Source organism: Rhopilema esculentum, chromosome 12 (genome assembly GCF_057945365.1).
Source record: "Rhopilema esculentum isolate cy_ngs chromosome 12, ASM5794536v1, whole genome shotgun sequence".
Lineage (NCBI taxonomy): Eukaryota > Metazoa > Cnidaria > Scyphozoa > Rhizostomeae > Rhizostomatidae > Rhopilema > Rhopilema esculentum.
In genome coordinates, this window is record NC_142826.1 from 3,801,865 (window position 1) to 3,829,413 (window position 27,549).

The 27,549-nt window shown below is 37.8% G+C and overlaps 2 protein-coding genes across 3 annotated transcripts; one reads left to right on the top strand and one right to left on the bottom strand.

Moving 5' to 3' along the window:
- The first annotated feature begins 4,806 nt into the window (after positions 1-4,806).
- On the top strand, positions 4,807-5,451 carry LOC148958706 (uncharacterized). Its single transcript, XM_089111847.1, has one exon. It carries the CDS (start codon positions 4,807-4,809, stop codon positions 5,449-5,451), a length of 645 nt encoding a protein of 214 aa, XP_088967973.1.
- A 4,221-nt stretch (positions 5,452-9,672) lies between these two features.
- On the bottom strand, positions 9,673-27,229 carry LOC135681819 (uncharacterized). 2 transcript variants are annotated; one of them, XM_065196449.2, is made up of 9 exons: positions 27,043-27,191; positions 22,065-22,103; positions 21,144-21,185; positions 15,173-15,508; positions 13,703-14,050; positions 12,433-12,705; positions 11,583-11,885; positions 10,937-11,143; positions 9,673-10,757 (listed from the first exon to the last, which is right to left on the bottom strand). In XM_065196449.2, exons 1-9 carry the CDS (start codon positions 27,119-27,121, stop codon positions 10,303-10,305), a joined length of 2,082 nt encoding a protein of 693 aa, XP_065052521.2. In that variant the 5' UTR covers positions 27,122-27,191; the 3' UTR covers positions 9,673-10,302. The 2 variants fall into 2 exon arrangements, with proteins under 2 accessions (XP_065052521.2, XP_065052522.2); XM_065196450.2 differs by lacking the exon at positions 9,673-10,757 and having other exon boundaries at positions 11,003-11,143; positions 11,579-11,885; positions 27,043-27,229.
- Positions 27,230-27,549: the final 320 nt, after the last annotated feature.

Sequence of the window (27,549 nt, forward strand, 5' to 3'; positions counted from 1 at the left end):
CATCCTTTTATTAACTTTTATGCTTTTTAACTATTGTTCTATTCTAGTATCTAATTGGCTGTTATCATGTTCTGTTTTGTTATTGGCTAGCTGTATTTTAGAAAGGGTATAAAGGAGCTTGCCTGTTTTAGAGTAGGAGGCTTTTTATTGTGGGCGTTCCCGCCTTGCCAAAAGAATCGTGGCCGCCGTTTCCCGATGAAAGTCGAAGCGTGTGTCGCTTGAAAGACGTCGCTGTTGCCATTCGAAGTATATCATTCAGAGACGCCACAAGTCGCCAATACTAAAGCAAGCAAGCTAAAGGTCGTGAGTGCTTTGTTTTCATTGTTATTCTTAGCTTTTCTATATTCTTTATATTAAACATTTGAGACTGATTGCCTATGAAGTTATTCGTTGACTCACAAACTGTTAGACTTAGAGGCGTAGTCTAATATTGGTGCCCCGTGTGAGGATTACTACTTTCCAGGAAAAGTTTTCGGAAAATTTTTGAGAGAACAGTATATTTTGTTGCAACAGTTTTGAACTTTAATGAAGATTACGGATACAAACTCTTGGGAAACGGAATTAAAGGAATTTGACGAACTTGCTGTTTTTCTTATTGTGGCAACATACTAACTTTGTTTTATGGAACTAAAGAAACTGAGAAATAGTAAAAGTCGATACACTTTTTGAAATAAACTTGTATCGTGATATCTCAGTCTATTTTGCTTGCGTGTTTTGTGCTTTCGTGACACATTGGTGTGATATTGCGTATGTTTAACTTATTGAATTGAACTGCGTCATTGAACAATTATCACTTATGCTATACGCCAAGATCGTTGCCAGCTCATTTGTTTGCCTTTAACAATCGCATTGTTAACGGTTGTATCGACTTTCCTGTTGTTTATAATCGAATTAGCGTAAACAAAATGGAGGAACAAAACGCCGCTTTCGCTGCAACAATTAATGACTTGCAAAATCAAATGACTGCTGTTCAAGCAGCGCTTGAAGGAAATAATCAAGTAACTGTATTTAAGCCTCGTTCTTTTAATGGCTTACCCAATGAGGATTTGAATGAATGGTTAATGAAATTTGAACGTTTCGCAAAGTTTTATAATTGGTCCAATGCCAAAAAGCTCGGCGCGATTTCGCTACTTTTGGATGGCCCTGCGTTAGCCTGGCTACATACACAAAATCCCGACACAGTCAATAATTACAACAACTTGGTTGAGGCACTCAAGTCTCGTTTCGGCGCTCAAAACCTTGATTTTCTATTTCGCCAAGAGCTTTATTCTCGAAAACAAGGACCTTTAGAGCCTTTATCACTGTATACGGCCGACATAATCAAAATGTGCCAACGTTTAAGTATTTCTGACAAAGACATGATGAACATTTTCATTAATGGCCTTTCTAGTGAAATAAAAAACTATGTCATTCTTAATCAGCCAGATTCGTTTGAAAAAGCCGAGAGCCTCGCCCGTTTGCGCGATGCCGTTATAAAGAACACGCCTGATATGCGAAATTCCAGTCCTTTCCAAGACCAACGTATTAAGGAACTCGAAGGACAAGTGAATTTATTGATGTCTTCCATGTCGGCCAAACGTTTACCAACGCAAGCATTACCAGTACAGGCTGTTGGATTCGAAAACTTTTCCCAGCCTGCCCCCGTACCTGCAGCTACTGCTGCTGCTAATTATGTTTCACGTAATGAGCTATCTGAATTAAGACAAGACATGTTGGCAGTTATGGATGCTAGGTTGAAACAAAATTTTCAAGGAAAAGGGGGTCCTAATTATTTTCCAGCACATCAAGGTCAAAAGGGTGTTCGTGGCCGCAACCTGCGCGCAACGGACGGCCAACCAATTTGTAATAAGTGTCAGAGAGTAGGTCACGTGGCTCGTTATTGTCCAGAGTCAAATCAATCATTTAACAAGTCTCAGAATCAAAGTTTCAGAAACGTTCAACAACATTTAAACGGAATGGGACCTTCTCGGTGGGGTCAATGAAGGTCCATAACCGCCCTATTAATGTATTTCGCCCCAAAGAGAAAAACTCTAAACCTGATAAAGAACTGCAGACGTGGTTTGATAATCGAAAACTTTCGAAATCCTGTCAAAGTACTAGTAATCGTTTTGTACCTGACGTAACACAAACTTTTGGCCGTGAATGTCAACCCATTCAAACTGATCTTGCGAAAAATTTGGCAGTAAAATCGATTTATCAAGAATCTAACAATGAAAAGGAAATACTAAACAATGATTTGCCGTTGATTTCATCTGAATTCTCTTATTCGTCGTCGACTCAAAGTAATGTCCTTATCTGGGGGATTGTCGAGAAACAAAGCTTTAAATTGTTGGTTGATACTGGTGCAGCTGTAACTGTAATTAGTGACAAATTTTATAACGACGTTTTGCGTGTAGCCTATCGCGTGCGCCGACAAGAAAGTCTTAACAGCGTGAAGACTGCGGACGGAAAAGAGGTTCCTGTTATTGGAGCTGTCTCGTTTCCAATACTCGTAGGATCGGTTTCCTATCAATGTCATGCTTTTGTGGTAGCTGGTTTAGCTTATAATATTGTACTTGGTCGTGATTTCTTGCATGAGTACGGTGCAGTTATTGATGTCCGTCAGCAATTTGTCGATTTTTCTGGTAAAAACAAAATCAATTTTGCTTCAGGGGAGTACCCCCCACTGATCTCTGATGTAAGAGTTTCAAAAACTTTTGTTATTAATGCCCAGAGTGAATTGGTAATTCCAGCTCGTTTAGAAAAATTTGCTACGTCACATGTTGTTGGCTTAATTGAAGCAGTGCCTAAACTTTCTGATCGTTATCTTCTGTATGGGGCCTGTTCGTTGTCTTCTCCTAATGAAAATGGTGAAGTGACTTTTCGCTTACTAAATCCTTCAGACACACCTGTCATTCTGTACAAAGGTTCAACTGTAGGTAGATTTCATCAAATAACATCCCCTGATGACATAATTTCGCTAGAATCTAAAGAGGTATTATCCATGGAAGCTCCTTCGCAGAGTCAGTATAATTCTTCTCCTCGTGAATTCAGTCTTCAGTTTAAGTCACTGCCTAGTCCTTCACTGTCTACTGCAGAAAACACTCAGCTGAATGAACTTTTAAATGAATATGCTGACATCTTTGCATCATCATCTCTTGATCTTGGTCACACAAATATCATTGAACATGAAATCGATACTGGTGATGCTAGGCCTATCAAGCAGCAGCCTTATAGAGTTTCTCAAGCACAAAGAGCAGCAATCGACCGTCATATTTCGAATATGCTTGAGCAGAAAATAATCAGTGTTTCTTGTAGTCCTTGGAGCTCTCCTGTTGTTTTAGTGAAAAAGAAGGACGGTACAACTCGATTTTGTATCGATTATCGAAAACTTAACGCTGTCACTCGTAAAGATAGTTATCCTTTGCCTAGAATTGATGATGCCCTTGATGCTCTTTCTGGTTCCCGATACTTTTCAACTCTTGATTTGCAATCTGGATATCATCAAGTTGCAATGCACGATGATTCTAAAGAGAAAACTGCCTTTATTGCGCATTCCGGATTGTACGAATTTAATGTGTTAAGTTTTGGCCTAACGAACGCCCCGCCGAACTTTCAACGTCTAATGAGCAATGTGTTACATGGCCTCGATTGGAAAATTTGCTTAATATACATAGACGATATTATCATCTTTTCGGAATCTTATGAAGAACATCTCGCACGCTTGCGTCTCGTATTTAATCGTTTGCGTGACGCGAACTTGAAACTAAAACCCTCGAAGTGTCGTTTCGCCAGTCAGTCTGTTGACTTTCTCGGTTTTGTGGTTTCATCAAAAGGAATTTTACCAGATTCCAGCAAGATTGAAGTTGTTAAATCGTTTCCAGTTCCAAAATCAGTAAAGGAGGTTCGTAGTTTCCTCGGCCTTTGTAATTACTACAGACGTTTTGTTGAAGGTTTTTCGAAAATTGCTTCACCTTTGAATCGTTTAACTCGCAAGGATGTTGTGTTTGCTTGGACACCTGAGTGCCAGTCTGCTTTTCAAACATTAAAGAACCGTTTGTGTTCTCCTCCGATTCTGGCCTATCCAGACTTTAATTTGCCTTTTCATCTGTTCACGGATGCAAGCCATTCAGCGTTAGGCTATATTTTAGGACAGATAGTCGATGGTAAAGAGCACGTGATAGCGTATGGTGGTCGAGAATTGAGCTCTGCTGAAACTCGCTATAGCACTACTGAGCGTGAAGCCTTAGCTGTTGTGGATGGCATAAAAAAGTATGAGCCTTATTTGTCTGGAAAAAAGTTCTTTGTTCATACCGATCATGGCAGTTTATCTTGGTTAATGCGTGTCAAAGACCCTACTGGCCGCCTTGCACGTTGGGCCTTACGCTTGCAACAGTATGATTTTGAAATTATTCATCGCCCTGGTGTTGCTAACGGTAATGCAGACGCCCTTTCTCGTCGCGTCTATTCTGCATCTCCTTCTGCTCCCGAGGTCTCCTCTCTCGATTTACCAGTAGCAGTTGTCGACCATCCTTGCCCACCACCATCTACCTTGCATAAATTACAACGACAAGACAAAGATCTTGCTGACATAATTCAGTATTTAGAAACGTCAGAATTGCCAAGTAGTGACACTAAAGCTCGCGCGTTGTTGCTGTCTATCGATTCTTTTTATTTGGATGAACATGGAATCCTTTGTCATCTATGGACACCTGGAAAGCGTCGTGCTAAGTCTCTATGTACTCAGGTCGTCATTCCTGCGTCTCTTCGTCATGAAATTCTTGTTTCACTTCATGATGACCCAACTGCCGGACACCTTGGCTTTTCATGATTCTCTTCGCGTATCGTGTTTCGCCTCATGCTTCTACTGGTGAGTCGCCCTTCTACTTACTGTACGGTCGTGAGCCTCGTTTACCTGTAGATGCTGCCTTGTTATCGCCCTCCGCTCATCTTTCGTCGTCTGTCGCTGAGCATCGTGCACGTATCCTTACAAATTTGGAGAATGCGCAGCGTATCGTTTCTTCTAAGACGCAGTTGGCCCAACAAAAAATGAAAGAATACTACGATCGTAGCAGTAAACCAGTTCTTTACGATATCGGAGACAAAGTATGGGTGTTTACCCCGAAAAACAAGAAAGGCTTATCGAAAAAATTATTGCACAACTATCACGGTCCGTACCGTATTGTCGCCAAGCTTTCTCCGGTCCACTTTCGTTTGCGAACTCTCGATAACCGTCCGGTATCGGTTCCAGTCCACGCCAATAGATTAAAGCCGTATTACGATCCGAACGATCGTCCAATCGAGCCACCCGCGGATTTTGACAATTCTAACGACCTCCCTGACAATGATTTGCCTTCCGATAGCTTCGATAATGGCCTGATATCAGAAGAACCGGTTATAACGCGCCCGGAAGAGACACATACTCCGTTGGAGATTAAGAACTACGTTGCTCTCCCAAACCAGGAGGTTTGAACTTAAGGGGGGAGGCATGTTACGGTACGAAGATCGAACTTCTATCACGTGCTGGTCCACGTGGTTATCAGCGTGAACATCCTTTTATTAACTTTTATGCTTTTTAACTATTGTTCTATTCTAGTATCTAATTGGCTGTTATCATGTTCTGTTTTGTTATTGGCTAGCTGTATTTTAGAAAGGGTATAAAGGAGCTTGCCTGTTTTAGAGTAGGAGGCTTTTTACTGTGGGCGTTCCCGCCTTGCCAAAAGAATCGTGGCCGCCGTTTCCCGATGAAAGTCGAAGCGTGTGTCGCTTGAAAGACGTCGCTGTTGCCATTCGAAGTATATCATTCAGAGACGCCACAAGTCGCCAATACTAAAGCAAGCAAGCTAAAGGTCGTGAGTGCTTTGTTTTCATTGTTATTCTTAGCTTTTCTATATTCTTTATATTAAACATTTGAGACTGATTGCCTATGAAGTTATTCGTTGACTCACAAACTGTTAGACTTAGAGGCGTAGTCTAATAGAGTTGTTGGGTGATCAGATTTTTCATAATTCAATCAAAATCAGACATTGACTTGTCTTTAGTCAATAGATTCGGTTATATTGGCTATGACTTGTCAATATGAAAAAAGTAACGTTCTGTGCAAGAGAAACATTTATTTCATATCAAGTTGTTGTTAGACAAGGGTGCTTACTAAGTGCTATGAATTTTTCTTTTTAACAGCTTGAATGTTGACAGTACTCAAAATCTTTTTCAGCAAGCAAACAAATTAATTATAATATATTGATTTAAAATACAATTAGTAGAAACTTAAAATTAGAACAAAAAGTAAGATCAGAAAATCAATTGGTAATTGTTTACAATGCTGAAGGACACAAAAAAAAACTCACGATGAACTATCGAATCGAATCATGTGCCCTGTTTGACGTACTTAATAACTTGCATAGATTTTAGTTTGAAGTGAACAGAACAGAACAGTAAGATAATTGATAAAAGAAGAATAATAAAAAGGTCATAAGAAACTAGTAAAAGGTTAGAGAAGGTTAAGAAGTGTATTTAAGGATTTAGGTGGTTTTAGCAGCCGTGGCGGCCTGGCCTTTTACGCCTGGAGGGACCAGCAGCAAAATGGCGCCCTTTATAACTAAGATTATTGTCCATTCCTGAAAAGATTGGCAGTCTGGTAATGCTCTTATATTTTTAACCTTGTATGTCAAGGATAGACTGACCCCCACGCGAGAACAGGGTCCTAAATATAACAATTTTTCATGGGGGTGTCAGGACAAGTTGGACCGACTCACGTACGAAATGGACTATCTCTTTGTTCTCTTTGTAACTGTTGTGTTCATTTGGCATCTTGGAGGGGAATCCAAAGCGCCAGATAAAAGATTTACCTTAGTTTTGCTAAACTCGTACTTTGGGACAACTAAACAAGCCCAAAACATACATATAACACAACTAACAGTCAGGGGGCAATGTAGGGGGGGGGGGTGTCGGGTTAACAAATAATGGAAAAATTCGGTCCTAGCCCATAAGTGGAGGATTCCAGTTTCTCATAAGGCTAGAAAATGCGATTTCTAACATATCTGTGAATTCACTATGACACAAATGAAAGGCGCTAGAAATGATTATAAGACTTTGTCATTTGACACAAAAAGAAGTAAATATTTTATCAAACTTAAAATAAATATCATAAAAGACCAAAATACACAACCGCTAAGAAAATTACGCCCGACTCAACTTTCTTGTCAAAATCAATATATGGCCCTTGAAAAAGAAACCTGAAGTACCTTCTAGAAACATCTGCGACGCCGGAACGACCAAGGGGCAAGGGGGACAGGCTTTAGTAAAAGGGCATTCAAAAGATAATTCTCAACTTTTACTAATTCCTTCGTATCTGCCATTTTATTTCGATCTTCTGTACGTATCTTAGACATTGGCTATCCTTTGGCGTAAGATATTCATTTACAAATTTTGAAAAGTGTCGTCATGAATTAGGCACTACATCCAGAATTTAATATATTCGTGGAAGTGACTTGAGATAGCAGATGGACTAATCTAGGATGAAACAGTTAAACAACCAAATTGTCTGTTAATTAGGTCTCTGAAAGCCAGCAGAGCCAAAGAGGCTTATTGAAATTCAAAATTCAAAATAAGAGGGTAAGGCATGAGTCCGGACACCCTAAACACAGACTGTCTTCGGAGTATTTCTGTGTGCCCCATGAATGCGGTGCCCTCCACACAAAATAATTTAACAATAAGTTTCCTGACACTCCTCTAAAAAATTGATTCTGTACCGCCAAAAACTGTTCAAAATTAAGTTCTTGGAAAAGATAAATTCTCTTAAAAAAGGGGGTTGGTGATTAACTCGAAAAATGAAAAAAAAAATATTTTAAATTTTAAAGCTTCTGTAATATTTTAAATATAAACTTATCTATTTTATCTTCCTAAATAAACTCAAGTATTTCACGAAAAGTCTATTTCGATACGAATAAACTATCTTTAAAAATTTGAAAGATCAGGGAGAAAGAAGATTGAGGTGATAAAAACATTTGAACATATTTGTTCAAAAGCACAAGTTGCAACTCATACATGCAGATTGACATTGTTGCGAAGCAGTTCATCAGAAGACTCAATGTTTTAGTTAGAAGTCAAGAATATTTTCGTTGCAAATAAAATGATCGATTGTATTTTTCTATTGTGGTCTGGTCATTTCTAACGATTAGAAGAACATCCGACTCTGCATAGCTTAGATAGCCAGTAAACTTTAGAAAACGTATCGAATAAACTAAATTTCAACTAAAAATTCCATTCCAAAATTTAGTTTACTTGTAGGTCAGACTCTATTGGGTGGCCTGTCTCAGCATCGAGCATGTTTTACTTTAAAATAATATCATTTTTCTTGGCAGAAGTCAGCCTAAAATAGATAAGGGCCCTTGGTTAATCCGCCACTGGGCTGTGGTGATTTTCTAAAGTGATTGCATTCTTTGATTTCGTTATCACTCAGTAATAGGCATGCAAGACTGATTCAGCTCATTGATTGCTTTAAAAATTGCCTAAGTAAAAATTGTTTAAAAGTGCATTTCCCAGCAAACTGGAAACATCAAAATTCAAGGTGGCAACCACGCTCGTCCAGACATACAGATCTCTATATGGTTGGGAAGGTCAAATACTATCATAAAAATGGATTTTGCGAATTATATACCATAGTTAGATCGACGGAATGTATTACAGAGGTATGTGTAAGCAACTAAGAAGTTCAGATAATTATGTTTAATCGGGCATATTTGTAGTCAACACCCCCCTTAACAAGGTCTGCATCTCGACAGCCCTGGCTGTAGCAAAACGTAACGAAAGTTTCTAACTGAAAAATCTCTGTAGAAAACCTGCATGTTGAATCCTTTGCTGTTCACAATATTTCTTAATGTTTTAGACTCAAAGATTAAAGATGTTTCTACCGATGTGGGATTGGGTGAAAGATACATCTGTTCCCTTCTCTTTGCTGATGGCCTGTTTTTATTGGCTTATTTGGCTGAAGATCTGCAATCCAAGCTTAATAAACTAAATACGTTTTGCATGTTCATTAATATGGGGAATAAATACTTACAAAACAAAAAGAATGGTTGTCAAGAAAATTTCTAAGGTATGGTAATGAGAAAATAAAAAAAATAATGCAACAATTACAAATACCTCGGATGTCACTATAATCTTGTGGCTCTTACGGTGCTTTCATTTAAACAATAAAACAAAACGGTCAAAAATCTTATTTTGCTTTCTTGTCAAAAAGCAACAAATGTGATGATTTCAACCCTAGGAGGTTTCTATTTTTATTCGACAGTACTATATTTCCCATTCAAAATAATGCCGCTGAAGTATGGAGATGTGGTACATGGGTATGTTTTGGAAAAATTTTATCTGATGCCTTAGAATTCAACCCAAGATGTTAAAAGTTCTACAGCTTCTCTTGTAGATCATGCAGTGTTCGGTAGATTTGGGAAGATCCTATTCCTTGGACTGACAGAAAATGTCCCTATTGCCATTCTTTGAAAATAACTGATGTGGATGATGGACATTTCGGAATTTATCATAAAAAGCGCGAAGTCAACTTTTATTCTTGTAAAGCTTGATTTGATTTGATTTAGCAGTCTCGATTTATTTAATAATGGTAAGAGGGCAGTGATAATAAGGAGAATGAATTTATCGGACTCAAAAGCAAGCTAGAAATAAAAATACAAAAAGGAAAGCCAAATATTGCTTTTATGTCACATTCAAACCCTTACATAAATTGCTCTAACGAAATGATTTCGTGTGAACGGATTCAGCTGCACGAGAGGTATTTTTTTGTTAAAAAATTCTTTACTTCTTTATACATTACACACTTTAAGATAATTTATAAAAACATTAATCCTGAATAAAATTAAAAATACAATAAACTAAATTTCAATGCTATTTCTACACAGAATTTAAAAAAGTAGATTTAATCTTTAATTCTTCAGCATATCTGTAATAGTATTTAAAATACCTCTAAATAGCAGAATCATGCATTTCAAAAATGCGTGCTCTAAATACATTTAATGCAACCTACAGGAACGTCATTCGCCAATGAGCATTCGAAAAATTTCAATCAGGTGATATTGTAATATGCATTTGATTGGTCGTTTGACGACTGAAAAGTTCTCTTTGACCCTTGCAAAAATTACACATATTTCTATCAAAATTTTCCACTTACATGATGGATCTTGAATGATATCCATTTTGAAAGAGCGAGCAATTGATGCCGGTTGGAGACAGCTGAATCAGTGACACAATTCGCTTCCTTCAAAAGTGGCACAGTTTGGAAGGGACCGAATACCATTTCAGTTGGCCATTTCAGCTGGTCACTTTCAACTTCGAGGCCTCAAAATTTCCGACGGTAGCTTTACTACCATTTACCTTTTTTACCAACTGTTCCCAAAATGTATTTCTAACGTCATCGTTGCACCAGTCAAGGTATGTTCGGTCAAGAAGGAATATGGGTATTGCACATACTCGATATAGTATGGGAATGACTTGATGTCTTTTATGAAGATGTGACAGAGCCATTTTGAGTTCCTTCTGACACCAGTCACTGTTGACAAAATCTGGTGATAATACGGCAATCGTGTTCCGGCTTCTTGATATTGCGTCGGCGATATTTTTAATGATGAATTCTCCAGGCTCAAAATCCTCATAGTCAATACAAACACGCAAATCGCTTTTCTGAAGCATCGTTAGTAGTGTTCTCCTTACCCAGACTTTATCAGCACAACTGTAGCAGATGAAGACATCAAAATCAGGCTCTGAATCTAGGGAGAAGACAGTGTGTCTTAGACGTAAATAACATAGAAAAATGCGGGTGATGGATTTGATAAACAAAAAGTACTTAAGAGAGAATACTTGACAGGTGCCATATTAAAAAGGAATCCTGAAACCTCGTCAGCCAAAACACAAAGTCTAAACAAACATAAAATATGCTGAAAGGTACCAGTTTCATTCGAAGGAATCCTTGAAAACATCTCTCTTCTATCTGATAGGTAAATATCCGTAAACGATCCTGTTACACATTCCTCTAAACTTTCGCGCTTTTTCTTCTTTGATCTTTTGCGGCGTAATGCTAGCAATAGCAAAACGATCGCCAAAATGAGAACACAAGCAACAAATACCCAGACGATGACAGTCGTTACATCACTCCCTACAAAATAAGATATGGCTTACAGCTAGTTGATAGAGAGCGGAAAGTGATATTGCAAATGGGGTTAATCAGAAATAAATCAACATGGGCTATGTCTAGTGTCCAAAAACATGCTCCTTAATAGGTATGACATAGAAACAATATCAAGTCTTAAAAAACAAACAAATTGGTCGAAACAATCTTAAGCCTCCAAAATTTTTTTATTTTATGTGTAAGTTTGGTCGATTACGATAAAGAATTATTCTTTCACTGAACAGATTTGAAGAAAAAAACATGCGAATTACATAAAAGCAAAAATGGCTCTCTGAAGAAATTATGATACATCTCTTACTGACAATAATCTTACTTCATGCTTAATCTAAGGCTTTTTTAAGGGCATACTACATTATACTGAAATAGTGAGGTTTGGTGTTCTATCTGAAAAAGCAGTCTTACGTACAAGCTTCACTGGTTGAGAGGGTAAGCCTTATTTTGGTTTCCACTGTGTTCCCCATGACCTTCTCAACCCCTGTGCAAATGTATTCTCCGACATCATTCTTCCTCATTTCACGTATGACCAACGTAAAGGAGTCGCCAGAGAGTCTAATTGTGTGCTTAGAGCTGTTTGAAAGCGTTTCATTGTTTCGCATCCATGTTAGGTTGCCTACGAGTATAGGCTTTGATAATTTACAATCAAGTTGTACTGGATTGCCAGCGTTGCCTTCTACAATCTTCTTGCTACATAGGAAGGTACAATTATGGCCTAGAGAATAAAATCGCTTGTTTATCACTATTTTCAATATCATAAAAAATTACAGCGTTATTTCAAAGAATGAGTGGATTGAGGCCTAGAAACATTCATCCAATTTAAATAATCTCCACCTTATCAAAATTGGTCAATTTAACAACTGGTAAAACATAACTTTTAGGAGAAAAATATAAAAAAATCCCCTAAAAAATATATGTGACCACATCACGTTTTTGGTGTTGAATGAAAAAGATTTGCAGTAAAAATATGACCAAAGTTCTCTTTTCAGAAACAATTTCAAACTCCTTCCATATTGTCTTGTTCCTTGCAATACTAAAAATGACTAATGGTGTGGCCGATAAAAATATCAAATCAACAGCAACAGTCAACTCCACTGTGAACATCTTTATATTCTCTTGAAAACTAACATCACGCATGAGCCCTTAATCAAAATGAGGATTCTAATCTACTTACACAAAAAACTTTGGAATAACTTCTAAACTGTCAATTAATAGCATTTGAATGTCACGAAGATTACATTACTATATGTTCTACGTCATACCATATTTTTCGCAAGAGTCCACCGGGCAAATTTTGCACTGATCTAGGCTCTTTTTGCCTTCTAATATCTTCAAAACCGTATGATACGCGGCTGCAAAGGACATTCGAGGACATGCTTTTGGCACGGTTGATGCCAAAGAGCAGTAAGAGTTAAGCGGACAGGTTTTACAGCCGGATGGTGAAAACAGGCCAGTGACATTGCTGAACGTTCCCGCCGGGCATGGTATCTCCTTATTTGTTTTCACATTGCAGTGATAGCCAGGACGGCAGGGACCTGTATTGGAGACAAAAAATTACATATACATTTCAGAGTACATTACATGAAAAAATATACATTACAAAATACGTGAAACTCCGGGTAGCAACTTAAGGGCGCTCAACATTTGTACAGTGATGTTTAGTGATGTTAAGTGATGTTGAATAGGGGTGTTAAAACGCTCTCAACAATTCGACTCAACATTCGTTGAGCGATGAACTTCGGACTCTCAGAGATCCAAGACAAGGGAATCCGCTGTTTAGGAAGGGTGTTTTGGAAGATGAACTTCGGTACTTCCTGATGATTTCCTTTCCTAAGGTAAGGATTTTGGTCTTGCAGCTTGCTTTGAATTGCTATCTCGTCCGATTCACTTTCACTGCCAAGTGATTCCAAGCGTTCGTCATGGTTTGCCATCAAGATCTATAAAATTTAAGTTCTCTCAACCTCTTGGTCTGATCAGAGTTCTTGACGCGTTAAAGCCTTTCTTTGGCGCGCAAAACCCAAGTCTAGTGCGCTTGCACCGACTGAACATTGTTGTATGGGGTGTTAAAACGCCCTCAACATCTCTCAACAACACCTTTAACAATAGAAATGTTGAGTCGACCCGATGAACATTTTTGAATCCGTCCAAACTCCACTCAACATCGTTGAACACCGCTCACTGTAAAAACGTTCTCAACATTTGCACTTTACAAATGTTGAGCGATGTTCAGTGAAATGTTGATAGCGCTTTAACGACTTTTAAATTCCAATTAAACATATTTTTACTTCTTACGGAAGAAACAAATCAGGGGCCATAAAGTACAAGTGAAACTTACAACTTAGGATAACTTCTGAGGAATAATCTTCTCGAATCACGAACTGAACCGATAAGAAATTTGTGTTGTACCTGAACCAAACGAATACATTATATCTCATAATTCCTACCTTAATGCCCTCCCTCTTAGGAGTGATTCCCCTTTCAACTTAGCAATGATCCAGTAGAATCTAAAGGACTACAAAGCTAGCAACTTACGTGTTTTAAGGGTGACTCCCCTTTCAACGAGGCATCGAGACACCGTTAGTACGCGACAAAAGTATTCTCCGCTGTCACCTGCATCAATCCTATTAATCGTAAGAGTCCGAAAACGATGCTTTTTGCCGTTACAGGTTCCACGATAGGACTGTCCATATAGGTACTTTTCTGTCTCGTTAATCAATACAACATTTCCGGTTGGCCATCTTCGTCTGAATGTTATGGTTGGTGGGAACCCAAAATATTCTTTGTATAAAGAAAAGGAACAGGTGAGATTGACCGACAGTCCTTCTATCAAGTCCTTTGTGCTTTGTCTACACTGGTCGTCAGGGGCGAAGTAGAACGAACCTATAAAAATTCTCAATACTTTCAGTCAACAATATCAGTTGAGTTTAAGCTTGACAAATAATGAAAGTATTTAAGAGAAGATCTACGAATAAATATAGTTCCAAACAACAGCCCTACTCGCTTTTGAAAGATTCCCTGTTTATTCTCGGGTAATCATTGCTTATACCCAATTCCCTGCTTTTCCCACTTACCCCTGCCTACTTTTGCGTATCCACTGCTTACACCTTACATACTCCCACACAGCCACCGCTTTACTCATACCGTCCATTCGCTCTTTTTATTCTAACAGACAGCTTTTATTGTTACCCAGTGCTCTGGTTTTTCCAAAATGCTCTGATTACCACTAACCTAAAAAAGACTGGATCGAACACTGGAAAGATCATTTCTTTGTAAGAACCGATAAGTGAAGCCAAAATAAATTTGCAGCGGCCATATTGGATAGACCAGAAAATGCGGGAGAATTTTTAAATAATGGACAAGAAAGGAACTCGATGTTTTGCATTCGGCTGCAACATTAAGAGACATGCTCCATTGAACCCGATGAACGACCGAAGTGATAGCGATCAGTGCCGATTTGCGATCAATGCCGATTACTCGCACTTCTGTCGCTAACCCCGACATTATCCCGACGTACTCACAGATACCATTGGATGTGTGGAAGTAAGCAATAGTTCTGTTAGAGTATGCGCTAGGGGTAAAACAGTTGAATCCTCACTGGAAATCTGCCTTGAACACTGGATTATATAATAATCAATACATAGGAAGTCAATTTTTTCAATTTTTGTCACTTGTTTTTGTTGTTGGCATTTTCTTCCAATCACAAATTCGAATGCTGGCAACACAATTCTTCTCTTACCAACCCCTTCCCCCTCGACATATCTCTTCTTGAGACTCATCAAGATTCAATTTGGTTTAAAAATCGATAATTTAAGGACTTAATTGTCATTTCATTCTTGAGGAAAATATAATTGTTTGCCTGCAGAGGTCAAGCTATCAAGCCCACCTCCACTTGCAGAATGGGGTCATGACTTCAACTTTAATGTAGTGGAAATATAGAAAGAATGAACAGAATCATAAGGTCATGACAAATAATGAAGGATAAGAAGCAAGGGAAATGCTTACTATCAATCAATGCCTGAATGTCTACAGTTTTCCTCATCAGCTGCTTTTTATTATTATCCGAGGCAATACATATATATTCCCCTGTACTACAGAATGACAGCCTTGACTTGTCTATGGTAACAGTTGCCGTGCAATTCGTCATCTTAACTTTAGCAAAACCGTTGTCCCCATTTTGTAAAAGTAAGCTCTTTGCATCATCTATTGGTTGGTTATGTCGATGAAACCAAATTGATAAATTGGTTGGTTTGTTGACAGTACAACTCATTTGAAACCCATATGACTCTGCGTATGGCTGAAACCAAGCAGCAGCTGGCTTGACTTCCATCTGTAAACTTCCTAAAAACAAAGACAATGATACCAATTTTATAATTGTTATCAAAAACCCACAACGGTGCAATAAGAAGCGATCATCTCTAACAATGACGACTAATAATGTAGACATACAAATGTTTTGCATCGTACAAGCCAGAAAGTCAGATACAACAGATAAACAGAGAGTTCATATATGCACAAAATCGTCCAAGTATAAATCAACTGGCATCAAACAGTATGCTGGCTATTTGCAAAGAAAGGTGAAGCTTTCGAAAATAATTTCGTGTCTCATCGTAAGTGGCTCAATGCTTATAACTCCTAGAGTGGCACATTTCAGTAACATTATCATTCACATCATTCCTTTCATCCCTCACTAAAATCACAAAGCTTTATTGCAAGGTTTTTTCCTTGTACCTTCTCCATTCATCCTTTAGGTCGAATGCACTCCTTAGTTGATTCTTCGCTTAGTCATTCGTTCACAATTGAAGCATATTTCATTTTTACATTCAACATGGTAACGACGATCTCGCAGGGCTGTCTAGCCCACTTCAGCCCCTTTACAAATAGGAATACTTTGATCAAGGTTTATTCAGAGACCCTTTGACTTAACATTTGGTCAGGCTACATGCGAAAGCTGGGTCATTCTTAAACAAACTGTAATTCGGGCACTTTATCACTTAAATATTTAATATTATAAGGCAGTATCCGAGTGGTGAACCTATTATGGAGAAATCTATCTTGCTTGCTATTGAACAATTGTACTAACTTGTCACGCTTCTATAATTTTGAGGTCCCTCGAAATTCAACAAACAAAATATAACGAAAAGCGCTGCCGGGAAATATAATTTATTAAATAAAATATAATTTTCACGCCTAATGCAACCACCGGGAAAGCGACCCAAGTTGCCTGAAACTCGCATCAAGCTCGAAACTCGGAGTAGCAACTTAGAACCGCTTTGTTCTGTACACTGAAAGCGTGTAGAGCCCTGCATATATAGCCTACGCCGTAGGTCACCCCTTCTCCCCCATTCAAAACGGCGTAGTCTATGCAAATACGGCATCGAGCACTTTTTGACAGACCGGCCAACAGTACGTTTCATTAATTCATTGTATGAACGGTTAAACAACACAAAACAATTTTCGTTGCACACCAGATAAGAAATGACTAGACTTCTTGCTTATGTGTCTCATTTACGTGAAGATTGGATTCGATACAAACAGTTAGCTCAAAGATGTAGAGGTATCTATTGATAATCATCATGATAATAAGGGTGAAGGATTTCTCCAGATGGGATTGATTTTTAAGGATAGCCAGGTTTATCAGCGTAGAATGTAGACTCGTAAACATTGTGTAGAGAGGTAGCTACAAAGTTTAGGATGGAGTTACAGTATTCTCTCCAATTAGCGAACACCGTCGGGGCACGAGCAAGGTGTCCGCTAATTGGAAATGTCCGCCTTTTGGAAAGTTTTGCAATGTAAGTCCCAAATTTGAAAATAGACCCGAGTTTTGTATTTAAAAGGTGTAATCAGTGGTGGTGCCAGGGGAGGGCTACAGCCTTCTCTCCAATTAGCGAGCACCGTCGGGGCACGAGCAAGGTGTCCGCTAATTGGAAATGTCCGCCTTTTGGAAAGCTTTGCAATGTAAGTCCCAAATTTGAAAATAGACCCGAATTTTGTATTTAAAAGGTGTAATCAGTGGTGGTGCCAGGGGAGGGCTACAGCCCCTCCGTCGGAAGCATCTAGCCCCCCATCGGAGGAAGTTATTGGAAAGAGGTTGAATCGTGGGGGTGGCTATTGTCTGGAGATTCCAGTAATTTGCCACTTTCATGGACAATAAAAGTTAGTAAACTGGGCTGTAAAGAAGCTCAAAAATGTAAAAAATCAACTAGATTGTCAAAAGTCAAAGTGTTTGAAATAGATATTTCACCAAAATATTCATTCGTCTAAGGTTTTTGTTTGCTGGCTCCTAACTTTTTTGTAATGTCCGCTAATTGGAAAGAAAAAAAGAAAAAATTGACTATTTTGTGCAAAAAATATTGTCCGTTAATTAAAGTGTCCGCTAATTAGGCGTCCGATTTTTAGAAAGTTTTTTATGAGACTTTGACCAGAAAGCAATCGGGAAAAAAAATTTGTCCGCTAATCAGAGGTGTCTGCTTTTTAGAGTGTCCGTTAATTAGAGATAATACTGTATGAGGCCTGGTATAGCGGCTTTTTTTCTAACATGTATTGCAGCCGGGAATAAAGTGATAGAAGCAGGGGCGGTCTGGCGTCAAAATCGCAGGGTGGCTAGAAAATTCAAAGGGCCCGGTTTAGAGCGTGGCAGGAAAAGTTGAACCACACCTACTAAAAATGTGGCCTTAAAAAACGATTATAATAAAAATTGATAATAAAGCAATCCGCTAAACAGCAGTAGTATATCGATATTAATTTGTAAATTCGGACCCAATTGGATCCATATCTTTCCCCTCGTGTAAACAGGGTTTCAAATCCCATGTGGAGTTAAGAATCAAGATCAAAATTTATTCAAGCTCTTAGAGTTTCAACTCTTTTCGAAGAAGTGCAGATAAATCAGTTAATTGGTAAATGATTTGCTAGTAATCGAGTGGAAAGTTTTCTCTTCGTTTGGAATTATCAATAGCGCTAAATAATCGTTCACAGGAAACTTAGGCGCTACTCAGTGTCATCAAGCAATTATACGCATTGTAGAGGGAAGGGTGTGTTGCTAGATGCATGTTGTATTCACTAATTTTTTATAAGAACCAGTAAAATTAGGTTCAGGTTCACTGTTCTTAATTTTTCGAAAATTTTAGGCTGGATTGTTCTTGATGTTTTTTTTAAATGGTGTAAGCAGTGCGATTGCTAGCTTTTTCGTTCTAGGGAGGTGTTCAGGCCTTATTTGCCAGCAAAGTGAGTGAGGCAGCCTTCATTTGACGACAAGATTGAATATTCAACGAAAAGCACCCACACATGGCTAAAAATGTTCGTATTTGGGATAAAATGTTGTTCAAAATTGCATTTTACAGTAACTCAGCCTTAGCTTGTTCTTAATTTGTTCTCAACTTTTGACCGGTTTTGATGCTCATGTTCTTATAAAACTGCTTTATATAATAGAAAATATAAATAAAGATAATAAATAAAAAAGAAAGTCGTTACAAAGTTTTGAATACACAGGGTATGCACATTTGGCAAGCTTCTACCCTTTTGATACAGTGTGTCAATGTCGACTTTGGGGTCCTTTTTCTCTTGGTGAATCCCCACCTTGGAAGGCATAGTTTTATCTTTCATATGTTTCTTCTCTAAGAGCTTGCTCCTTGAAATCACCTTTTTTCTGGATCTCCATTTGCACCAGGTGCTGTTTTCATTTGAACGATAAGCTGCTGGTAGCAATTTGCCAAAGCCAGCAATTCTGACATTCTCTAAACGAGAATTCTTGAAAAGAAGGCTCTCGTTGCTCTCTTGCTTCATTTTTGTGTCAACAAATCTTCTTGGCTCTAGCATTGCTAAATCCTGATACATATCTCTATTCTTCGAGAACCTTCTGTCAGTCCCTCCCATCTGTATTTAAGGTTGTAACCAGATGGTAGTGATGACTCCTTATCGTCTCTTTTTCTATTTCCATTTTTGAACTTTACAATGAGCAGCCGCCACCCCCCACCCCCCCCCCTAAATATGAATTTTGTTCCCAGAGCACCGTCTCTGACATTTCCTGTTTCATATAATCATAATTGGATTAAAAATGTAACTTAAATCAATTCATAACTAAAACATGGATGATTTTTTAATCAAGCAATTTTTGTCCATTCCAGGTCAGATACAATGGGTACCAGAGCCACATAAATTGGAGAGCGGAAATAGAAGATAAGAGTATGCTCCACCGCTTCTCTGCATGTTATTCTATTTACGCGCTCGAAATTTTGTGGCTCTGGTACCCAGGGTACACGTAGGATTGAACACATGGGTGAAATAACGGAAACCCGGGTTTGGGTGGTTTGAAGTGCATGTATTGGGACTTTAATCGCACTATAATCAGTCTACGGCATTACGTTTTTGACTTTAAGTTGAAAAATTTTCTCCAACGCGGTAGGGCCCGTAAATGTTTTGTACACAGGGCCGGGCCCGGGTGGCGATCGCCACTTTGCCACCCGGGCCAGACCGCCCCTGGATAGAAAGTTTCTGGCATAAAACAAAAAGAGTTGTCAGAAACTGGCTAAAGTTCCACTTTATCTGAGTGGAGATGGCGCAAGATTTTCTGCGTGGCAAGGGTAAAACTGTGGTACTTTAAACGAAATCCAAATTTTCTGCGTTTTTGACTTTGAATGCATATTTGACTTTGCATATTGAGTTGCTTTAAGAGATGCTTTGCAGAGATTTATCATCTTGTTGGGCAGCCTTCAATGCTTCTTTTCTGTTCCTTATATATCATACGGTATATTGATATTTGGCGCTATTGGTGATTTTATTGCATAAGGAACGAAAGCTATTATTGGATGAGACCTTCATACCAATGCTTATATTTTTTTGACAATGAAAGTCAAAAACTACGACTACTACCAAATGAAAGGTAACTCTAGGTTAGTCCAGGTTTGATTCTATATCAGAATATTGAGTACCATATTTTCCAAAGAGATGCAACGCTCGAATAGAAGCTACCCTCAATTAGAGGCTACTATCAATTAGAAGCTACCCTCAGTCAGAAGCTACCATCAATTAGAAGCTACCCTCAATCAAAAGTTACCCTCGATCAGAAGTTACCCTCAATCAGAAGTTACCCTCAATCAGAAGTTACCCTCAATTAGAAGCTACCCTCAATTAGAAGCTACCATCAATTAGAAGCTACCCTCGATTAGAAGCTACCCTCGATTAGAAGCTACCCTCGATTAGAAGCTACCCTCAATTAGAAGCTACCCTCAATTAGAAGCTTCCCTCAATCAGAAGCTAAAGTTATTAAAGAGAGATAGTAAATAGAAGCCTATCAGCACTCAGTCTCAAAGCTTAGTACCCATAAGCAAGAGCTATTACTATAAAAAGACAAAAAAAAGATTTACGTGATTACAGACTTTCACAAAAGCAATGGCCAATTCTATATCACATCTATTAAAACTATTAAAAGTCCTAGAATAGAAGCAGCCCTCGAATAGAAGCTGTCCTCTAGGAGAGGCCACCCTCGAATAGAGACCGCCTTCAAATAGAAACCGTCCTCGAATAGAAGCCGTCCTCGAATAGAGACTGCTCTCGATAGAAGCCATCCACGATAGAGACCACCCTTAAATACAGACCGCCCTCGAATAGAAGCCGCCCTCGAATAGAAGCCGCCCTCGAATAGAAGCCGCCCTCGAATAGAAGCAGCCCTCGAATAGAAGCCACCATCCAACAGAAGCCGTTCACAAATAGAAACCTCCCTCGCAAATAAACTTTTTCAAAACAAAATTGCATAGAAGCCACGGCCCCTTTTTAAGAAAATAGGGTATATGACGCAAATTGAAATGCTTGTAATTACTGGAAGATGAGCACTTTACCACAATCTGCTGGACTGTTCTTATACTGTATAAAACATTAATATAATACATTGACTCGTAGATTTCAAATTGAATAATAAATTGCTTCGTCAGTTTCTTTCCTATTCATATAAGAAATAGGTATCAACAAATAAAATATTTACCTGAACATTCCTTGCATTCTGATGAGCTTGCATTTGTGAAATCTACGATAACAGAAAAATCTATATCGAGACAGCATCTATTAAGAGTTGCACAATATTTACCGAAAAATATGCACTATCGCGAAAATCTGAGAAAATTTGCTAGGAAACTATCAACCATTTTTGCTAGGAAAAGCTCTATGTTATGAAAAGTAAGATAAAACAAACAAGAAGTTCCAGCAAAGAAAACCAATCAACACAAGTACGAATTTGTTTATATTCGTTCAAGACGACAGTGCAGAAAAAGGCATCCTGATAGCATACGTTCTGCTTTTCAATGCAACGGTAATATTATCAATGCGGCTGACGATAATCCCAAAATTATAAAATAGATTCGTTGATAACGATAATTTGCTACAGTAGAATCCCATTATAACATACTCAGTTATTTCGTACTTTTGGCTATAACATACTGGTGTGCTTGGTCCCGGCAAAAGGTGTGCTTGGTTTTAGTCAATCTTTACTTACCCTCCTTACATCGAATATAACGTATATACTTAATACACTGGTCCCTTAAAGTACGTTATAACCAGATTATACTGTATTCTAATTCATTTATTCTTGACTCACATCAAACAAATGTTATATGCACATGGAGTAGATCATTGAATTTTCATAGGCTTTTTAAATATGAGTTTGAATGGCTTACACAAAGGATTTTCTATACAAGAACTACTGCATTGCATAGGGTAGGCATTCAATTTATGTAAATCTCCTTCTAGGGTAATTGAAGATCAAACTTGTCAAAACCTTTTGAGAGGAAGAAAAGTCCTGCCAATAGATTTACATCAAAACTTAGTGATTAATGATTATTGATTATTGATTATTGATAATTAAATGATTAAATGATTATGATTATTGATTATTGATATTTAAACACACCTGTTGGACATTTTTCTGAGCTTGTTGCAACTGTGATCTCTGAAAGACAAAACACATTATTAATTAGAAAAGTAAGAAAAGCAGTTAGAAAATATTTTATTTTAGGGAAGACACAGATATACTGAAAGCTACAGACCTGTTTCCTTTGATATGGGTGGCAAGATGGTTGCAATGAATAACAAGCTTTTGAAGTTCTGTCAATGCAAACTACTCTCTTCCTATTGATGTTTAATGGCTAGCCATAGCTAGGAGGAAACCATAAACTACAAGCTATGCTTATTAAATCGGTACTGAGTACATCTACTAATAAAAAGTGGCACATATTAAATTTAGAAAGCTCTGCTTTTCTATTGCTTTCTATACAAATCATTATATAAACCACTTGGCTTAAAACTAAACTTATGGCTGTTTGCATAACCATGAAACACCGCCATCTGGCTGTATAACCTAAAACTGAAACAAAAGCAGGAGCTTTTAACACTTAAAGGGGCTGGGTCACATAGTTATAAACAAACATTTTGTGCAGTACAGTCTGGGTGAAAGAGGGATTTTGTTAATCACAAAAGCGAAGTATCTGGCCAAATGGTAGTCTAAATAATTCTTAAACCATTGCTTTCACTTTTAGCAATGTTTACTGTTCGTGAACCTGGGCTTTCGCAGACAGATTTCTCTGTGCTGCCCTTTCGGCAAAACAACCCCTTAGGACATCCCCTTCTTGCATTCTAGCTACAGTAATAATGGCTTTATTTGATGGACTGAACAATGTAATGATGTTGAAATATTATACGCATAAAATAAATCTTTGAGGCTTAGACAATTATAAAATTCATTTTTAGTAACAAAAAACATTAAAATACTCTCAATGTACTGTGATTATTTGTCTTATTACCACAGCATATGCATTTCAGTTGCTGTGGTAGACAGACAAATAGTTACATGTAAGTAGGGGAATTAGTAAATTCTGATAAAACTTATTTTTCAAAACTGTTTTCTTCCATGCTTCTCTCACCAGATTCAGGTTGTTTTTCATAACATGGCCACGATTCAATAAAGAAGTTGATTGCAAAGCCAGAAAACAACACACAAAAATTGGCTTTGAACTTGTAGTGTGTAAGGTTGGCATAGCTGCTGAAACATCTAATGCTGGGTGAGCTGAAAGTGACATTCCAGAGTGACCGGAAGGCTAAATTGGTAAACTGAAGCTCTGAGACAGACCTGTCAAATTTTAGTTTTGAAAATGAGTGAGTTTTGTGAAAAGGTAGGGAAAGATGTTTGGGCAGTCATAGGCAGATCAGGGGCCGACCCATAATGAATCAAGACTACCACACAGGGGAAAAATGGGGTCTTGGGATGCAACCTGAGAAACTTCAAAACCACCATGTTGAGAAAAAATTCCTGTTACAAAGATTCTTTTTGCAGGATACCATCATCATCAATCAAACTATCACATAAAAATCCCTCTGCTCTAGAGCTTAAATGAAAAACACTCTGGAGTCACTAGGTAGAGGAAAATTGTAATTTAATCACACTTTTCCAAAATACACTGCTTTGAAACTTAGCTTTTCTTATCATCTTCTGCTTTGAAGCAATTTGGTCATCAGCGAAGTCTTCCTTACATTTTCCTATTTAGATTCAATTGTTTTCAAATAGTTTAAACACTAATCTCTGTATCTCAATTTTCAGGGTTATTTTCACCATTTTATGCAGTCAGCAGTTTTTATTGAGAAAGAATTTATAACAGTACATAACTATGACCAGATCATCAAATAATTCAAATATAGTTCACTTTCAGAAATTCAAAGAAATGAAGCTATAAGAGTAAGCAGAAAGTTGTAGTGTAATTGCAACCCCAAATATCACTCTGGAGAAAAGATACTCAGCTCTGTTCAATTTTGATAACAATCCCATGGCTCTAACTAAAGGGAGATTATGCTTCTCTGGTATATTTCAGTCCTGGTAATATGAATCTTGGCGGCGTGCTGGTAATCGAACGCCTTGAGAAGTTTAGGCGTGTGATGGCATGCAATGGCGTGTGATGGCATGAAAAGAGAATAGTAATTTATAACATGGAACTGCCCGTGGGAGTTTCACAGGCCTGGCCATTTGTATTTTTATAGGTGAGCTGTGAATCGCTCCCCTCATTTGCTGAGGCGAGCTAAATCAGTAACACATAGAATGTACTTTAAAGACAATCGACAGATGACTTAAGCCCCTTTAGTATCTGCCGGTTGCCTTTAATAGCCTCAGTCAGGAGTATGCTGTTTTATTTCTTTAAATTTGCATTTGCTCTAACCGTGACTTCAGCACCCCCTTTACTTAAAGTATTTAAAAGAACAGACTCTTTCAGTTTCACAACACAAAAACAACATTTTTCTTGCCAAACAGTCTTTTTCTTGTACAGAATTTGAAAATGGCTTTGAAAAACAAATTTTGAAACAAACTTAAGTTATACGTCTAACACTCTTCAGAGTGTAAAACGTCAGAACATAGATGGAAAACTCTACGCTAAAATACCCAGTTTTGGATCGAAATAGGCCAATCAGAAAACGCGAGCACATTACTGTTGAGGTTGTCCAATCTTTGCCGCTTTCCTATTGAAAATGTTACCAACGGATTCCTAAGGTGAAAACGAACTCCTTCTGTCTACACAAAAGCGGTCTGTCATGTTTATATAGTAGATAGATTCACAAACTGCTAGATGGAACGATGATCATGCTTTACCAATAATGCGAAACATGTCGCCGTTATAGTTTTTCACCCAATCTGGGTTTTTCAGTAAATGCCGCTGGATAGTGGAATTCCATGTTTTGGTTTCTTCAACTTTACTTCCAAAAATATGCCTGTTTTATTAAGATTGAAAGGTTCTAATCGCTAGAAACGTACCTTTCGCTTAACCACCCTTTTCCAAATAGATCGAAGTTCATGCCTATTATAACAAAAACCGCCCAACAAGCAAAAAGTTAATTGCAAATAATGCAGTGACGGGAGAAATCGCTGTTACAAAAATAAACCAATTAACCCTTTTCAGGGTTCTCTGAATAGGAAAAGGGCAAATGAATGGAAATTTTAGGGGAGCGATTCTCCTTTCATGTTCTGTTTAGGAGAGCAATTCATAGCTCGCCTCAGGTTGCGAGGGGAGCGTGGAGGCGAGCGCGAGCTATCGCTCGCCTCAAACCGCCAGGCCTGGTTTCAGGCATGTGTGGAGGCATGTGTGTGCGATCGCACGCCTAATATTACCAGGACTGTATATTTCCAAATAATTTACTGTATGCCGTAGCCTCAATAGAGTCAACCTGCATTTTATGCAGACAAGAAAAAAAAATTATCTTAAACCAGCTCTCTAATAAAAATGACATCAGTTGACCCATGCCAATTCGCTGTTATTTAGTCATTTGATATGGTTTTAGGGTTTTTGCTAGGATTTGGAAGTAAAAATGAAAAACTTGAATTGACCAAGAAATCTATAGCTGAATTTGAAAGAAGTCTGCGTTGATGCTTGTGGGTGTGAGAAAAGACCAAAATGCTTGTGTCTGGAAACATTTTTCAAAATTAAATCATGTATGTGCAATTTCTATGGCAATAAAATTTGGTTAAAGGCAAAGCAAATAACACAGAATTGAAGAAAACATCTTAATTTGAAAAAGCCAAATAGCCATAAATAACTTGATGAAACAGGAAAAAATCTTTAAGCAGAGCTGTCAAATAGCTATGCCCAACTGACATGAGTTGGATTTGGATGTACACTCATTTTTTATAAGAAACTGGCTATAATTAACGAGTACTGGACAGTCAGAAAAAATTAAGAAACTCCAGTACTCGAAGCAAAAAAATCAAGAAACTATCAAATCGTGATAAAACTGAGAATAACAAAATTTTCTAAAATCAAAGAACATGACTGCCCTGTTGGCCTAGAATTTAAGACACACGGGATAGAAATATACTTCCCACATCTAAATACAACATGAGAACAAGTGAATCTCTTCACATGATGAAAAGGTCATGAACATTTCATAACATCATTCATGACATCATAATTAAAACACTCTTAAGAAACAATGAGTATTGAAATTTCCAGAACATTAAGAAACTGGAGCACTCAACATTGACCTTTGTTTCTTATAAAAAATGAGTGTACTTTATGAAAAAATTAAGATTAAAGAAACTTGTGTTTTTAACTCCTTAGTTCTTGAATTCTTTTGTCTTTTGCTGATAGTAGAGACATCTAGAGATGCATGAGTCATTGGCAAAGGGGCGAAATGGCATAAGTGGCATTTTCACTAAAATGCCCTTAATAAATCCCTATTGAGTTATCAAGAAAATCTGTATGAAATTCTAACAGATAGGCTTATTTCAAACAATTTGCTTAAAATCTGATGAAATTCCAAACATAGATAGTCTTATTCAAAACATTCCAAAAGAAAGGATTATTCTGTTACAATTCATTTGATAGTGACATTGTCCTGTTCCGCCATTTAGCGTGCGACATTCGTTTAGACATTCAAATAGACATTCGCATAGACATTCTGACTTTGATTCCTTCTTACAAAAAAACTATAAAATATATTAAAAAGAAATTTCATAGAGGGAAACTTGTCTGGATTCTCTGTTGATTCGTGTATCTTGTTCATAATAAGACGCGCTATACTTCCAAAGGTGAGCAAAAAAGTCGAAATTTTTTGAGACCTCTAAGACCTAACACAAGGTTACCCCTGTTTGGGCACATAAAAGGATACAGAATTGAGATAAGGTGAGGTTTGCTAGAAACAGTTTAAAGCAACCCTTTTTTATCAAACCGTTAATATAAAACATAAATCGAATTACCAAAATTTTTAATCTGTCACAACCGAACAAAAATTCATCATTTTTAATTACAATGATCCCTTCGTGGGTCCGTGAAAAGAAACGATCTCTTCTAGCAAAACGAAAACGAAAAAATGAGCCGTGAAAACTTCTAAGTGTCATTTGATGATGTACAAACCTCCAACAGCGAAGATCAGGACGATGAGAATCATTTTACTTCTTGATTTATTTATCATATAGCCGGTCCATGTCAACATAGTCAAACGTCGAATCGTTTATTCAGTTACACGGAACTTGCGTGCGCATGATTCTCAAATTTCTGCGATCATAGCTGCGATCAACTTGATCGTCAGGGCTCCGACACAGGTTGGAAAATGGAAGGGGGGCAATGGAAAATTTAACACTCAAAGCAAAAGATTTAGAAAAAGGCTCTTCTATTTTGCAAAAAAGTGGGAGAATGGTCCCCGCCCCCCCCCCCCCCCCCATCGTCGGAGGCCCTATATTGGTTAATCGAATTTTCTTTGTGAAAACTCTTTGCGACCAAGATTTTTAGATTAGCTCAAAAACATTTCATAAGTTTTTATAGCAATTTTCTTGCAGACAAGCTTTTTTTACGTTTGATGCAAAAAATATGTGGTGGGAAACTTCACAATATTTCAGCGCTGTTTATATACCGATTGGCTGC